Genomic DNA, 16,451 nt, shown 5'->3' with positions numbered 1-16,451 from the left:
TATATATAATATATTTGAAAAATATATAAATATTCTGTATATTTGTGTCTTAATCAAAGCAGCGTCATTAAAATTTCCTGTTTTTGTCTGATTAGTTTCTCTGGCGTTCCATGGAACTCAGAAATCTATAATTCCATCTCGTGGTCGTCCCCGCTTCGTGTTTTCTAAACTAACGGTTAGCGTTGTGCGTTGCCACGTTGCCATGGTGACAGCTCTGCTACAGTATTCCGATTTAAACGCTCCTTTGCAGTTCCCACCTTCTCCAGCAGGAGATTGGATTTCTCAGAGTTCAGACTCCCATGGAACGCATCATCAGTGTGAGTTCCTAATGCAGGAAGTACAATTCCAAATTTAAATGAGTCTGTTTCGGTAGAAGTAGAGAGAGAAAGGGGGGGAGAGAGAGAGAGAGAGAGAGAGAGAGAGAGAGAGAGTACAGTGTACAGACTGGTCTGTCACTCAACTCCAAAAATAGCAATAGTTCCTGCAATGTGTACCCTGACACCAACTCTCACTTTCTCTCTCTCTCTCTCTCTCTGGTTCAGTAGCGACCAGTGGCTTTCCTTCAGTGTTGATTCGGGCTCGCACCGAGAAGCTCCGCCGGCTTCCCGGAATATTTCTCTGAAAAATCACGGCCCCGAAAACGCTGGAACCCCAGGATTTCCACCAGGCATTTTGACCGGGCTGTTTGGAAGAGCAATCCCTCTCTCGTTCATCATCCCTCCATCTCAGCAGGAGAGTCAGAGGAGGGTCGGGGAAAAGGTCTGGACCAGGGACGGAGGGATGACCACCTCTGGTTCGGGCAGAGAGCTGAGGAGCAGCGAGGACCTTCACTTCCTCAGCTCTCACCGCTGCCCGGAGGTCGACCGACTGCCAATGCACAGCAAGCCAGCCCCTGAGACCGCCAACGCTAACAGGAGAGGAGGGGCGGGGCCGGGAGGCGGAGCCGAGGGGCAAGCAGGAGGGGACCACACCCGGCGCGGCAGAGCTCAGCGGGGGTCGAAGGGGGTCCCCGTCCAGGCGGAGTACATGGAGGTGTTCTCCTGCTCGCGCTCCCCCTGCAACCCCTACCAGGAGGGGGATGAGGACAGCTTCAGCGACTGGTCCGAAGAAGACCTTTCCCTCCACTTCTCCCCCTCCGTCATCCTCCAATCAGATGAGGACTCCGACCGGGGGAGTGACCTGGAGTGTGTCGACATTGCCATGGAAACTCGGGTAAGGGGGCCCCTTCTCTCCACTCTTCTGAGCTGGTGCTTGAAATATCGCCCAACTGTTTTGGACGTTGCAGTCACATGGCGTAACGTACACAACGCCATATTGTTAGTCCAAATGGCAGAAGTCAGTATTTTACAGTTCTACAACTCCCAACAATTCCCCAACGATGTTGACAAATACAACCTGAAGCTTCAGAATCTGGAGCTCACAGGCTCCCAAGGCTCTCAAATTTCTTCTTACGAGCCTGAAGCATGCAGTCCATGAGACGCTGTTTGTATTTAGTTGCACATCTGTCGGTGTAATTACGGAAACAGGTTTCTGTGATGTCGATTTTACACCGAGTACCGATAGACGCGCAACTAAAGAACCATGGCGTCGCAAATGCCAGCTCACTCGACCGCAGTTGCCTGCAGTGGTTGCTACATGTCTGTCAATTGGCCTGATATAAAACGCTCACTGCACAAACACCAGTGCTCCCCGGTGTCTCCAGATTCCCTGCGACAGTTGCGACACCTAGAGCCCGGGAAACACACTGGCTAGATGGATGTACTGTAATTAGGCTGGTGACGACCAGGCAGACTAATGACAGACTGGACATTTGACTGGTAATATGGTGGCCAGAACGTTGGTGACGTCAGTGTCTATAACGCTGCCAAATGCGCACAATGACCAAACTGATGTTACGTTTTTCCTTCTCAGAAAGTTGTGTATATGTTTACTTACACAACGATCCAAAAGGGATGTTGAGTTTTCCACCAAAGATAGTGAACTGACCCTGACCCCGTCCCGATGATGATACATGGGATGACTTTTTGCCATAAACTATGAACTTTAATGTCCATCAGTGTTAGAACTGTCTTCCCAAAGTCTTTCCAAATTTGGACTTTGGCAAGACTGCCAAAGTCCAAATTACACCTTCAGTAGAACATGACACAAGGAGACTCTTTGAATTTACTGATTTACTGAGTGTCCTGGATCACATTGGATTCGGACGATACTTTACCCGTTGGATCCAACGCTTCTGTTCCAACCAGCCGTCTAGTTTCTATTCCCTTCCGACCCCCAATCCCATCCTTTAATGAAGCACAAGACGAGTTTTACAGTACAGCGTTTGAAACCTAATTATTCCAAATTGAACTACACGCAGATGACGCTGTTTCATATAAACCCATCAACTTACTTTCCTTTGATGCATTAACCTGTCACAACATTGAAATACCTTAAATACTTGTCTCATCAAATTTGAAATGATCTCTCACGTCAATGTTCACTCAAACACTGCGGCCGATCAACAATGAAAGACGGAAGAGTTTAGCATCGGCCCACGTTTCCCATTTACAGAAACTAAAAACATCTCTTTTCCAAGTTACGTGTTCAGTCGCGGTTTTCTCGCGACCTTCTAAGATAGACTCAATAATACACACCAAATTTTGACAAGATAAAAATATTCCTTGTCAACATCTTCCTATATACAAAGTATTAACTCCTAAAACATGTCAACTACAGGATACACCATCATTCTTTGTTTCATTGCCTACAGATAAATCGACTTCAGACCTTCAAATACAACACTCCATAGATCTACATTCCATAGAATGGGCATAGACTGGCAACAATAATAACATGACAGGTAACTTCAGCGTTCCTCTCCTCGATCTAGACTCCCACACTGCAGAAACCAGTCTGAAAAAGTTTGTCTTTTCAACCGGGACCGTAGAACGAGGATCTCGACGACTAGAAAACCTTTCTGCAACTTTTAAAAATAACACCACGGCATTTGAACGTTCTTGATCCACTTTTTTTTTTTTTCATCCACCAGTTGTTGATTCCTCTCACTCTTCTAACAGTAATGACTGTGACCTTAAGTTTCTACCCCCGTTGTTGCTGCTCTGGGTTCTTCTGCCACCTATCGGATACTGCAAGTGGAAGAAGAGGCGTTTCTACTGTGTTTGACGGTGCATTCTACTTTGTCTCTACTCCAGGCCAAGCACCAGGACCAGGAGGGGAAGCGTATGGTTCCTAAGCGCCAGATCCAGCTGAGGAGAGTCGGCTCCCAGGAGAAGCTGCACCCGGCCGGGGAGAAGCATGCTGAGGTGCTGTCTCACCTCAGCATGCTTCTCCATGTTTATTTAATCTCTGTTGACATGAAAATTAATATTCTAGTCAAATCCTGCTTTACATTTTTAGACTTTAGTCTGTACATGCTGTTTACACGCAACTGTCATTGAGCGGTTTCCTGAAATCCAAGAACAAACTGGCACTGAAGGCCTACACATCTTCTGCTGGCACTAACTCGGTGAAGCCTTTTTTAGTATTGAGGTGTAAAGGGATGACTGAAGCTCTGGCCACAGCAGTATTACGACTACAGAAGAGACAGAGACTGGATTTAACTCTCTGCGCTCGTACCAGCGGCAATGGCGAGCCACCGGAATTACTTTGAGGTCAGCGCTGAGAGACAAAGACAAACAGAGCGTGGAGTCACAGCTCGCCGATTCTCACACCAGAGTCAATCTTCTGAAATGCTGATCCGTGTTTGGGTTGTGGTAGCAACAGAGCGGGTCGGTCGGGAGAGGGAGCCATTGGGGCGCAATTTGCGCACCTGTCTCCCTCTCACACGAAACAGACGATGCGTGCAAGTGATGCACAGGCCAGCGATGTGGTTCTCATGATCGACTTGCCAAAATCATTGTGTTTTCAGTTTTTTGCATATATTTTATTTTTGATAGGTTATTATATTTTATTTTACGTCTACTTATGGAACAAAACCAGCACCGTGCGTAATGGGGAGACTTTCTCTGTGACGCTCTTAATATATCTTCCTGTTAAAACTGAGCTAAAAAGGAGATTTGTTATCCTTACAGGTCAAAGAGAAGCAGGGCCCTAGTGGAAGGGGAGGGGCTGAGCAGGAGCTGTTAGACAGTCAGCTTCTGGGTTGCCCAACACATCATCGTCCGGAGCTGTTTCTGCGGCAACATAGTATGCCTGCATCCTTCTGCCAACCTACAGCAGCCAGCACTGAGGATGACAGCAACAGGGTCTACAACAGTATTAAGGCAGGGGCAAACCAAGGTAATTAGATCTTTCATTTTGGGTTACTGTCCACGTTCCCAGCTACCCTGCTCTTAGCAATCACAATCCCCATTGGTTCTCTGCTCCTAGCTCCTAACAGTCTGTCCTCTCCTTGTTCTTCTGATCCTAGGACTCCAAGGACCGGCGAGTAGTGACTGTAAACCACGGCTCCAAAAGTCCCTGTCGTTGGATGAGACCAAAACCAAGATGGCGTCCTGCATCATCAAGAGTGTCCTGTCCAAGAAGATGCAAGTGGAGCAAAGCAGCTCGGTGGGATTTGAACACAGTAAAAACAGCTATAAGAGCAGCATGCAGGGGGCAGAGCAGGGCGGCTGTGCACCAATCATAAACAAGGCTGTGGACCCTCAGAGCCCTGAGACAACTATGGTCCCACAAGCATCAGGGCCAAGGCCAGCGGGTGGGAGTGCAGGTAGAGGAATGGCTCCTGTTCACATTGTGAGAGATGTGAGGAGTATGGTGAAAAACACCCACAGCCTCTCCTTCACCAACACCACTGCTCCAACAACCCACAACAGGATTGGCCAGAACAGGGCCCTGCCCCCAGTGACCTATAAGGTGATTGGACAAGAAAGCAGCCCCCCGCCCAGCTACCAGCAGGCTGTGGGGGTGAAGGGATGTAAGGAACCTGCCAACCCTGTCCGGGCGATTCTATCAGCTCCTCAACCAACGCCGTGCGCTGCAGCCTCTGGCGGCTATGGTTCAAAGGTGGCTGCCGCTCTCCACCAGTTAGAAGGAAGAACAGAGTGCAGCCAGCTCAGTTATCCAATCACGCAACAGAGAAGAGACAGCCAACCCGAGGTCAACCAAAACGTGGCAACATCATCCAATCAAGGGAGGTCTACTACGTTAGACCCATCCTGGCAGCCCAGAGTTTGTCAGGTGACAGCAGGGAGCCAGTCACAGGGAGTTGAGGGTTCGATTCCCCAGCAGACGTTAGAACCCACCTGCATAACCCACCAACCTCCAACCCTCAGCTCAAGTCACAGCCAGGGGGCTCACCATCCCCCCGCACCCCAGGGACAGAGTTCTCTCCTGTGCTTATCTCCTGTCCCTGTGCCCGTTCAGACCCAGCACCTCCTCTCCTCCTACTACTGCACCCCAACTCCTCCCACTATGCTGCACACACTGGGGAAGGTCCGCTACATCCAGGGCCCCGTCAGCTACCTCCAGACTGCCCTCTCCCAAACCGCCCTCTCCCAGACTGCCCTTCCCCAGACCTGTCCTCGGGCCCTGGACCAGAGTAGAACCCCGTCTGAGGACTGGCAGGGAGGAGGCTCTGCCTACCAGCCAGACGGATACAAAGGCTTCATCAAGTTTTCTGCTCCTCTCAACAACACGGCAGCAGAAAAACCAGACGGCAACAAGTTGCTTCATGTCAAAACACCACAAACGCAACAACAGCCACAACTACAAACCAACGCACCGCAAAAAAATAAACCAGAACAACAACAACAACAACAACAACAACAACAACAACAACAACAACAACAACAAATGCCACAGCAGGTTGTGTACAGGCTACAGGGTTTCCCACCCCCACAGCCAGGGGTTGCCATGAAGCTGCCCCAGGTGGGGCTGGTTGACATGGCAACTTCCAGCACTTGTCACATGATACTGGACCCTGATAGTGGCCGGTGCTTCTACATGGCCACACCCCCCCAGATGAAAACCCTCTTTGATCCGGAAACAGGCCGTTATGTCAACGTTCTCCTGCCACTGTCAAGCCCCGCCCCCAACACTGCTATCCTCTCAGTGGGCTGTCCTAACCCTGCCCCCAATGCCACAATCCTACCGGTGGGCCATCCTAATCCTGCGCCCAATGCCGCTGTCCTAACAGTCGGCTGTCCTAACCCCGTCTTACCAGGAGGATGCAGTGTGCTGCCTTGCCCCACCCACCTGGCCATGCCAGCACTCTACACCCAACCGTTCCCCCCATTCACCGTGCACACGCACACTGTCAACCTCTGAGCGCTGAAACACCAGATACGCTCAGTAGTATTGGCAAACTATTCTAGTATATAGTCAATCAACCAGTTAAAATATCAACCTGCCAGCTAGATAGCTAGTGTAGCAGACTTACCTTGGTTGTAGTTTACGGTATAGCAGGAAGTACCCTAGCTCCCCCTGTCCCTTAGCTCCTAGACTGTCTCCTAGACTCTCTGCTAGCTCCTAGCCTGTCTCCTAGGTAGTGAAAGTTTACTTTAAAAAGCCACTTTTCCACGTCCTGAACATGTTTAATTAAGTAGAATAAAATGATTTACATTCTCTTTGTGGATGAGTACACATTACATATTTTACTTTTCCCTGTAGTAGATGGTGTGTTGGTCCCACCAGAAAGTGGCGCTATCACCAAAAAGATTTCAGTCAGCTTGTCACAGTGATATACAGTATATACAGACTATATAGAATCAATATTGAAATTATTGCTGCACATGTAACACAAACAAAGCACAAGGTTTTACTTTATTTTTAATTTTGTACACAATAAAGATACAATTAATTGAAAGACTCTATGTTTCTGTTGGTCTTTGACATAAACAGTAGGTTCGGTGCAGGCAGGAGGTGCTAGATCTTGGTGCGGATCAGGGCGCCCGGGGGAGCGTCTGCCTGGGCAACGCCCCCCGGTGGCGGGGCGTCCTTGAAGCCCTGGAAGGTCGGGCAGATTGGAACCCGGCGCAACCAGTGCACCTGGCGCACCTGAGACATCCCCACCGGGAAGTCATAGGTGGAGGAGCCGGGGGAGGAGCCACAGGACCCCGCCCTCCAGTCCAACAGGCCTCGCTCCTTCCTGGTGCCTGGAGAGAGAACGGGGGAGAGATTGGAAGGAACTGTAGTACAGAGTACGTGTGTACACATGGGGTCAGCCGGGGCAGACAGGAATCTGCCTCTGTGTGTTAGCATGCAGGCTAATAACCCGCTAACAGCAGCGCAATGTCAGCGGATATTTATAGCATGGCCGACATTCTGTGTGTGTGCGTAAATTAACATATGGTTGGTGTGTGGATGTGTGTTTAGTATTTCTATGTAGTGTAGTGTGTACATGTACCTTGTATAATACTGTGTATGATGTATCAATGTGTGTGTGTGTGTGAGTGTGTGTGTGTGTGTGTGTGTGGGCGCGCGTGTGTGTATGTGTGTGTGTGTGTGTGTGTGTGTGTGTGTGTGTGTGTGTGTGTTTGAGCGGTTAAGCCACATAACATGCATTCCACAGTGTGTGTGTGTGTGTGTGTGTGTGTGTGTGTGTGTGTGTGTGTGTGTGTGTGTGTGTGTGTGTGTGTTTCAGTGTTAATTCAGCAGCTATTTTAGATTTAGTTTTAGTCTTTAGACAAAAAAATCTCCGCTCTATTCAGATGTTCCAGAGCCACATCTCAGACCCGGCTCCTTTTGTCCGCTAAAATAAACCCCATTAAAACCCATTAAAGGAAGAATTAAAAACATATTAAAAAAATATATATTGATACACATTTTAAAACCTCTCAGATCTACGGAGCTGTTCGCTGAGTGTTCGCTGTTACTTTAAGCAGAGGTGGCGACACCTGGTGGAGCTCTGTGCCATGACCGCCGGGGGTTCACGGCGCGTTTCCGTCACACGGCACCGGCCCTGTTGACCCCGGGGCCCTGTCACCGCGGAGCAGCACTCGCTCAACCCCGCTGGACGTGGCGGGTCGTCACGGCGACGCCGCATGCAACCGCCGCGACGTCATCTCCAGCGCGACACACACGGTCCAAGTCGAGGCGAGTCGAGCCCGGTACTGTGCGATGGAAAAGCGGCTTTGGATTCACTGCTCTGATTTGCTACGCACTACACGAGAGAATATAAGATAATACGACTTTAGATCAGATGTGATAATATCAGCGAATATAACGAAGATAAGATGAGACTCTAAATTCAACGGGTCTGTGTCTGCTCTTTTCTTTTGTCGCAGCCATTTTACCCACAATTCACTCTCAACGAAGCCCTGTAGCTCCCACTTGCTAGTACTGTATAGTACTGCGTAGTATTGTCTAGAATTGTCTAGTACTGTGAAGTACTATGTGGTACTGTGTAGTATTGTGTGGTACTGCGTAGTATTGTGTAGTACCAGGTATAGTATTGTCCAGGCAGAACGCTATGAATCCTCCAACAAACATTTCAGTGGAAAGAAGAACAGTGAAGATCTGGTCCAACTCTGCAACACCTGCACACACACACACACACACACACACACACACACACACACACACACACACACACACATTGTACACACAATCCACACACAGTGCACACACGCACACACACACACACACACACAAATTATACACACAGTGCACAAGCACACACACAGTTATACACACAGATATTATACACACATATTATACACAAAGTGCACACACACACACACATTACACACACACACACGCACAAATTATACACAGTGCACATATACACACACAAATAACATAATTTATAACAAGTAAACATTCAACCATTTTACCAATATTTAATCACTATCATTGTTCGCCCTGTCCTCGGCCTCCTGTTGTGCATTACCCACAAGTCACCACTAGGGGGCTCCACATGCTGACAGGGCACCTAGTCAGTGAACACCCAACTATAGAGCTGTAACTGGTGTGATAGATAGATGGATGGATAGACAGACACGCAGATAGATAGACAGACACGCAGATAGATAGACAGACAGACACATACAGTAGATAGATAGATAGATAGATAGATAGATAGATAGATAGATAGATAGATAGATAGATAGATAGATAGATAGATAGATAGATAGATAGATAGATAGATAGATAGATAGATAGATAGATAGACAGATAGATAGATAGATAGATAGATAGATAGATAGATAGATAGATAGATAGATAGACAGATAGATAGATAGATAGATAGACAGATAGACACATAGACACATAGATATAGATAGACAGACAGACAGACAGACAGATAAATCGAGTGTACGGGAACTAATACTTCCTGGGTGTTTGTACCTGTATTAATACTTCCTGGGTGTGTGTACCTGTATTGATACTTCCTGGGTGTGTGTACCTGTCTTAATACTTCCTGGGTGAGTATCCAGGTACTGGGGCAGCGTGAGGCCGAAGAACAGGGGCAATCCCAGGACGAAGAGATTCCGGGAGGAGTTGAGATCCACAGACTGGAGGTTGGACAGCCCCACTGCCGTTATCATTCCTGCAGGGAAAACAGCTGTAAGTCTAATATTCTATACTTTGTAAATATCCTATTTATACTCAGTACTTAGATGCATTTAAAACTTGAAACTTGAAAATATATGCATAATATTCCCTTATTAAAAGCAGTTGGAAGTAGTAGTCTAGGTAGGAGTAACTTATAGTATAGTAGTAATAAATAAGTTCTAACATCAGTCCAGCCGGACAGGGTGACCAGGCCTGGTTTCACTCTGAAGGGATGTAGTGACAACGAGCGTCTGGCTGCACCTGATCCTGCCTCTTACACACGACTTACCAAATGAAGAAGTACATTGAGATGGAATACTCATTTGAAATTTGAAACTAGTACATCTCATTTTATCACTACTATGTCTAGTTTTTTTAACTAGTACCTCTAGTTTTATAACTAGTATGTCTAGTTGTATAACTAGTATGTCTAGTTTTATGACTAGGAAGGCTAGTTTTATGACTAGTACATCTAGTTTTATAACTAGTATGTCTAGTTTTATGACTAGTACATCTAGTTTTATAACTAGTATGTCTAGTTTTATGACTAGTACATCTAGTTTTATAACTTGTATGTGTAGTTTTATGACTAGTTCATCTAGTTTTATAACTAGTATTTCTAGTTTTATCACTAGTATGTCTAGTTTTATGACTAGTACATCTAGTTTTATAACTAGTATGTCTAGTTTTATAACTAGTACATCTAGTTTTATCACCAGTATGTCTGGTTTTATATCTAGTATGTCTAGTTTTATGACTAGTACGTCTAATTTTATAACTAGTATGTCTAGTTTTATAACTAGTACGTTTCGTTTTATGACTAGTATGTCTAGTTTTATAACTAGTATGTCAAGTTTTATAACTAGTATGTCAAGTTTTATAACTAGTATGTCTAGTTTTATGACTAGTACGTCTAGTTTTATAACCAGTTTGTCTAGTTTTATAACCAGTATATCTAGTTTTATAACCAGTATGTCAAGTTTTATCACTAGTATGTAGCCTCAGAGCTTCCACTGAGAAAAACAGTCACAACAACATAGTGAACTATTCTGCTACATATGAATAAACAATTCACTGTAATAACTATGATTTCATAGAATAAACTATTTACTGTTATTAATGTTGAATTGAACATTTCCACGTTCATCTCTTCAAGGCTTCTACTGCTGTGTCGTTGTAGCGTCACCAAATGGCGCAACCAGCTAGCGTGAGCATTAGCATGTTGACAAGAGTGATACGAGGGACAGGAAACCAGGCGTGAAGAAGTGGTTGCCCATGGCAACGGTTTTATTATTATTCAGAGCTAACTGCACGCTCTCTCACCGAACAGCGTGCAGAACATTCCTCCGAGAACCGGATCTGGAAGCGACGCAAACAGTGCCGTGAACTTTCCAATGGAACCGAGCACGAGCATGATGGCCGCTCCATACTGCACCACCCGTCTGCTGCCCACCTGGAGAGAGACAGGCGGAGGGACCAGTGGCCTTTTTTGGCCCCTAAAATTCTGGTGGGGCACCCTGCTGATGAAGGCTTTCGGCCATTTTCAGGCCCCCGTACTTTCGCCAACTCCTCCTTGGAGGTTGGTCTGATCCACGTCAAACTTACCCAGCGTATATGAAATACCTTGACCATCAAAAGTTTTGTCAAAAGTTCTGTGTTTCCTGGGACGCTGTGGGCGTGGCCGAGCGTCTGGTTATTATTATCTTACCTTGGTGATGCCCAGGACCCCGATGTTGGGGCTGGAGGAGGTGGATCCGTTTCCTGTTCCCAGGAGTCCAGCGATGATGCAGCTCAGCCCCTCGATGAAGATGCCCCTGTCAACATGGCAACACAGCAAACACACATCTATCCATCGGCGGTTTGGGTTGCTAGCCTGTGGTTTCGGCTGACTCCGCCTCGGGCTGGTTCAAGTGTATAAATCAGTGCATTTGGATATTGCAACAGCGCGACCTCTGGCCCCAAGTGGCCCTGGAGCATCACTGACCTGTTGATGGCGTGCACAGGCGGGGACGTGGCCCCGGAGAGACGCGCGCACGCGTAGTAGTCGCCGATGGACTCCACGATACCTGCTAGCGTAGCACTAAACATCCCCATCACCCCGGCAACCGTCACCGTGGGCAACCCCCACTGGCCTATCACAGACAGGAGGAAAGTTCCCTTTCAATATCCAAGTGATTGGTGATCCAAGTGATTCCATGAGCCAAACACCCAATCATAGGATTGGGTTTGGCTGATCACTGGCTGATTAACTGATTGGCTTATCAGTTCATTGATCATCTGGTCGATTGACTATTTGATGGATTAATTGATCGTCTGATTGATTGATTGTCTGATCGGCTTACAGGGGTAGGGCACCCGGAACCACGGTGACATCACCATGATGTCCCCGCGGGCGTCAGTCCGCGCCTTGTGTCCGTAGCGATCTGGGTTGCTAGGCAACACGTCTGTCACCGTGAGGATGTAACACAGCAGCCACACCAGCATGATGGCCAGAATAATCTGATAGAGAGAATGGGCCTCATTCATGAGTATGTGCGCACAGCAGACATGTTCTTCCTTTGTGCGCAACAGAGCCGGATACCAAAGCCGCCACCGGAATCGTGAAAGGTGCGTATCGGCCACGTTCTTAAACGTGTGTGTACGTTGACATATCTGAGCCATTCTAAATTGACACGCGCAGGCTCGCGAATGCCACTTCGTATACACAGAACCTCGATTTCTCCATATAAGGAATGGAGCAGAGGTAAACAAAGAGCAGGAGCCCCCTCCTCGATAAGCAAGGACCCGTATTATTTCACAGCAAGGGGTCATGGCTGGTATATATAGTGTATATAGTATATAGTATATATAGTGTGTATAGTGTATATAGTATATATAGTGTATATAGTATATATAGTGTATATAGTATATATAGTGTATAGTGTATATAGTATATATAGTGTATATAGTGTATATAGTATATATAGTATATATATAGAGTACATAGTATATATAGTATATAAAGGGTGATGAGATGAGATGCTTGGTATTGTACAGTGTACAATACAGACAGGTCAGAGAGCTGGTCCTAGGTCCTATCGGTCGTTAAACAGGTAGGTCCTTCAGTGAGGACTACCTGTATTAACCAACTGCACATTCAACACAGTTAGTTTAAGGATCCTAGACTTAAAGCACCAATAGACAAAAAACATTGAATATTTACTCTGTTTCTTTTACTAACTGTGGGTCTTCTTTGGCACTTACATTTAGTTAAAGTTTGACAGTATCATTTTACTGCCTTTCCTTCCTCTGGTTTCTCGGGTCTTGGTGACCACGCGTGGTCCCAGGCTGTTCGACATTTTCATCTAACGTAAGAACAAATTCAAGAACCTACATATTGTTGGATCATTTTTTTTTTCATAGGTCTTGCGTGCGCACGATTTTAAACAAAAGTATGTGCTGCCCACTGTTCATGAATGAGGCCCAGAGAGAGACAGACAGACAGACGGACAGACAGTTGGATGGCTAGATGTGTACCGGGAACATCTTGAAGAGCTGGACTTTGGTTGTAGTCAGGCGCCCCCTGTAGGTCGGAATGGGAAGTGAAGAATCTCTAAGATACTGAGAGAATAGGACGATCAACAGTATACACCTGAGAGAGAGAGAGAGAGAGAGAAGCAGAGAGGGAGAGAGGGAGACTCCTGAGTCCTTCAAAACATTTGTGTCCACAGTGCAGACAGACAGACAGAGAGGCAGACACAGGGAGGGAGAGACATACAAGACGGACAGACGGACACACAGGCAGGCAGACAGGCAGGCAGGTGTCTCACATCACAGACAGCCCCCAGTGGGAGCTGGCTCTCTCTCCTGCCGTGGTGCAGACCGACAGGCCGATCAGTGAGACGGTTGGGGTGATGGTCAGGGGTCCGATGTAGTCGAGCAGCAGACCTGGCAACCCGAGCAGACCGATCAGCACCTCCACCACGCTGGACACGATGATTGCCCCCTGCACCTGCAGCGCAGCACGGCAACCGCAGCCACGGCAACCGCAGCAGCCGCATCAACCATGGCAACCGCAGCGCGGGTAGAATTAGCACAAATGAGTTCAGTACATCATTAATATTATTACTATTATTATTATTATTATTATTATTATTATTACTATAATTATTATTATTAGGCGTAGTAGTAGTAGTAGTAGTTCAATTATTATAATTTGTTAGCAATTATTATTAGTAGTTAGAAGTGACAATTTTCCATATCCACGATTTGTTTTAACTTTCGATTTTAAGTCACGATTCGATTCAATTTAAACGTTTCTTTTCTCAGCACTGACGGCTATGCCATTGCTAGACTATGGAGTCTTGATTTGTAAAGAAAAACGCTTGTTTCCCAACAAGTAACTTTGAGTCCAGTCACATTAAATCATTATAAATGTTTTTTTGTTTTTTTTGTAGTGTAATAAATATAAACAGAATATTTCAAACAATTTCATATTAAAGAATGCTTGGCAGCCGTAAGAGCCGGCTCTTTTCAGAGACTGACTTTTCAACACACTGCAGGTGCGTCTCCTCTCCTCCACCCGCTGCATCCGTGTCCGCTCTGTACGTTTTTCTCTAATCTGACTTTTTTCCAAATTGCACTCATCATATCAGAGCATCACGTTCCGTTTAAAGTTATTCGCTTATCTTTGATATCGCAATCCAAATCATATCCATAATGTTAACTACTCTTGTGGAGCGCTGCCTGCACTTTGCACCAGCGGCCAGTCTCTGTTCTGCCCTCTCTAGTGGACAAATGGATTGAACAAAATATATCATATTGTATTGAATGGGAGAGCACTTTTTATTTCAATTATTAGAACGCACAAACTACGACCTCCGGCGCCTGCGGCTTGAGCTGCGGCTTGCCGACCCCGATTGATCAATTTTAGATTTGAATCGGAATCATGACTCTAGTAGTAGTAGCACGAGTATAGTTGCAGAGTAGCAGTACGGTAGTAGCACAGTAGTAGCATTGGTGTACCTCTCTCATGCGGGGTTGCCAGATGTGTGAGGTGTTGAGGGGAAGACTCCAGTTCCCATAAATCTCGTCTGCAGAACAACAACCAATCACATGTTAGCAAAAGAGACGGACAGTCAAACAGACAGACAGACAGACATCCAGACAGTCTCACTCTCAGGGGGGCAGGTCCAGCGGTCCAGATTTAGGATGGCCTGAGCCGGGATTAGGAAGGCGAAGGCGCTTGCCTGAAACAGAGGAAGTCTACAGTACACACACACACACACACACACACACACACACACACACACACACACACACGGTTAATGCCTTGCTCAAGGGAATAGGCTGCCCACATCTGCAGTGTTGGTGCCTTGCTCTTGGGAATAGAACACACAACCATGCAGTGCTTGTGCTTTCTAGGGCATAGAACCCCAGTCCCCTCCTACCGGACTCCGAAGCTGGTCTGGATCAGGGTGGTGATCCCCACTGTGGTGAAGATCGTTCCCACCAGGGCGCTGATGGTAGCCTGGTCCCGGCCCACGCACATCGCCTCCGCCAGGAGGAACGGCACCGCGATGGTGCCGCTGAAGCACGTCAGGTAGTGCTGCAGGAAACAGGGAGGAGGAGACAGGGAACAGCTTTACAAGTTTTGAGAATTTGTGATGGACATATGGTTCTGGAGAAACTCCAGGACGTTTGTTTTCACACTTCTGTGTGTGTGTGTGTGTGTGTGTGTGTGTGTTTGTGCGTGCGTGCGTGCATGCATGCATGCGTGCATGTGTGCGTGCATGCGTGCATGCGTGCGTACCTGCACTCCCAGCAGGATGCACAGGTACCAGGGTGGAACTTCTTCTATGGTGTATATCATGTCCAGTCCCTTGGAGGTCCTCACATTGTCAGGTTCCTCCTCCTCCTGCTGTGTCAAGTCAGGACTCTAATTGGACACGACCGAATACAGATGAAAAATCAGTAAAATCTCTAAATTCTCTAAATTTGTAAAATCTCTAACATCTCTAAGAAATTTTACATTCTGTAAATTTGTAAAATCTGTAAATCGGTCCAATCTGAAAAATGTATAAATGTGTAAAATTGACTAAATGTGTCAAATCTGCAAATCGGTGAATGTGTAAAATGTTTTAGTGTGTAAATGTGTGAATTTGTAAGTAAATGTGTTCTGTCGTGGAGCAGCTGCTCCTCAGAGGGAGCAGCAGATGATGGGACCTGGACCTCCACAGTCTGAGCTCAAGCGACACACAGCCTGGTTCTGCTTCTGGAACTGGTTCTTTCTCAACTTTGTTCTCCAGTGTTCTCATGGAGCTTTGTGTAATATATAAGATATAATGTGTGTGTGTGTGTATATATATATATATATATATATACACATTATATCTTAAATATTACACTATATATATATATATATACATTATATCTTATATATTACACTATATATATTTATACATTATATCATATATATTACACTATATATATATATACACATTATATCTTATATATTACACTATATATATATATATATATATATATATATATATATATATATATATATATACACAGTATATATCCTCACTGGCCTCAAAGATGGTAATTATGTGGAATTTGTAATTCATCTTCAGAATTAATATCATATTCAGGAATCAGATAATTTCTCAGAAAATCAATTTTAAAGATTTTTAAAAGTTTTATTAAACACGAACAAAGGAAATGACTGGGTGTGTGTGTATGCGTGTGTTAGCGAGAGAGGGTGTGTGCGTGCGTGTGTGTGTGTGTGTGTGTGTGTGTTAGAGAGAGAGTGTGTGTGTGTGTGTGCATGTGTGTGTGTTAGAGAGAGAGAGAGTGGGTGTGTGTGTGTGTTAGAGAGAGAGTGTGTGTGTGTGTGCATGTGTGTGTGTTAGAGAGAGAGAGAGTGGGTGTGTGGGTGTGTGTGTGCGTGTGTTTGTGTTTGTGTGTGTGTC

General features: G+C 46.0%; 2 protein-coding genes across 2 annotated transcripts; one reads left to right on the top strand and one right to left on the bottom strand.

Moving 5' to 3' along the window:
• The first annotated feature begins 589 nt into the window (after nt 1-589).
• LOC307240255 (uncharacterized protein) lies at nt 590-6,730 on the top strand. The gene is made up of 4 exons (XM_080013977.1): nt 590-1,212; nt 3,195-3,305; nt 4,074-4,281; nt 4,412-6,730. The coding sequence occupies exons 1-4, from the start codon at nt 781-783 to the stop codon at nt 6,268-6,270; spliced, it is 2,610 nt and encodes an 869-aa protein (XP_079870103.1). The 5' UTR covers nt 590-780; the 3' UTR covers nt 6,271-6,730.
• A 137-nt stretch (nt 6,731-6,867) lies between these two features.
• slc23a1 (solute carrier family 23 member 1) lies at nt 6,868-15,349 on the bottom strand (the record flags this gene model as incomplete). Its single annotated transcript, XM_080013584.1, has 13 exons — nt 6,868-7,097; nt 8,385-8,480; nt 9,350-9,493; nt 10,822-10,951; nt 11,207-11,312; nt 11,483-11,630; nt 11,841-11,997; nt 13,015-13,129; nt 13,308-13,489; nt 14,503-14,570; nt 14,654-14,742; nt 14,928-15,085; nt 15,290-15,349. 13 exons carry the CDS (start codon nt 15,347-15,349, stop codon nt 6,868-6,870), a joined length of 1,683 nt encoding a protein of 560 aa, XP_079869710.1.
• Between the last annotated feature and the right edge of the window lie 1,102 nt (nt 15,350-16,451).

Source organism: Zeus faber, assembly GCF_960531495.2.
Source record: "Zeus faber genome assembly, chromosome: 14".
NCBI classification, from domain to species: domain Eukaryota; kingdom Metazoa; phylum Chordata; class Actinopteri; order Zeiformes; family Zeidae; genus Zeus; species Zeus faber.
Note: the sequence above shows the minus strand (reverse complement) of the source record. Positions and strands in the feature narration are given on the sequence as shown.

Coding starts and splice junctions, on each gene's coding strand:
- LOC307240255 (XM_080013977.1), top strand. CDS start 781: ATGACCACCTCTGGTTCGGGCAGAGAGCTGAGGAGCAGCGAGGACCTT. Junction 1,213..3,194: donor ACATTGCCATGGAAACTCGG/GTAAGGGGGCCC, acceptor TCTCTACTCCAG/GCCAAGCACCAGGACCAGGA. Junction 3,306..4,073: donor CCGGGGAGAAGCATGCTGAG/GTGCTGTCTCAC, acceptor TTATCCTTACAG/GTCAAAGAGAAGCAGGGCCC.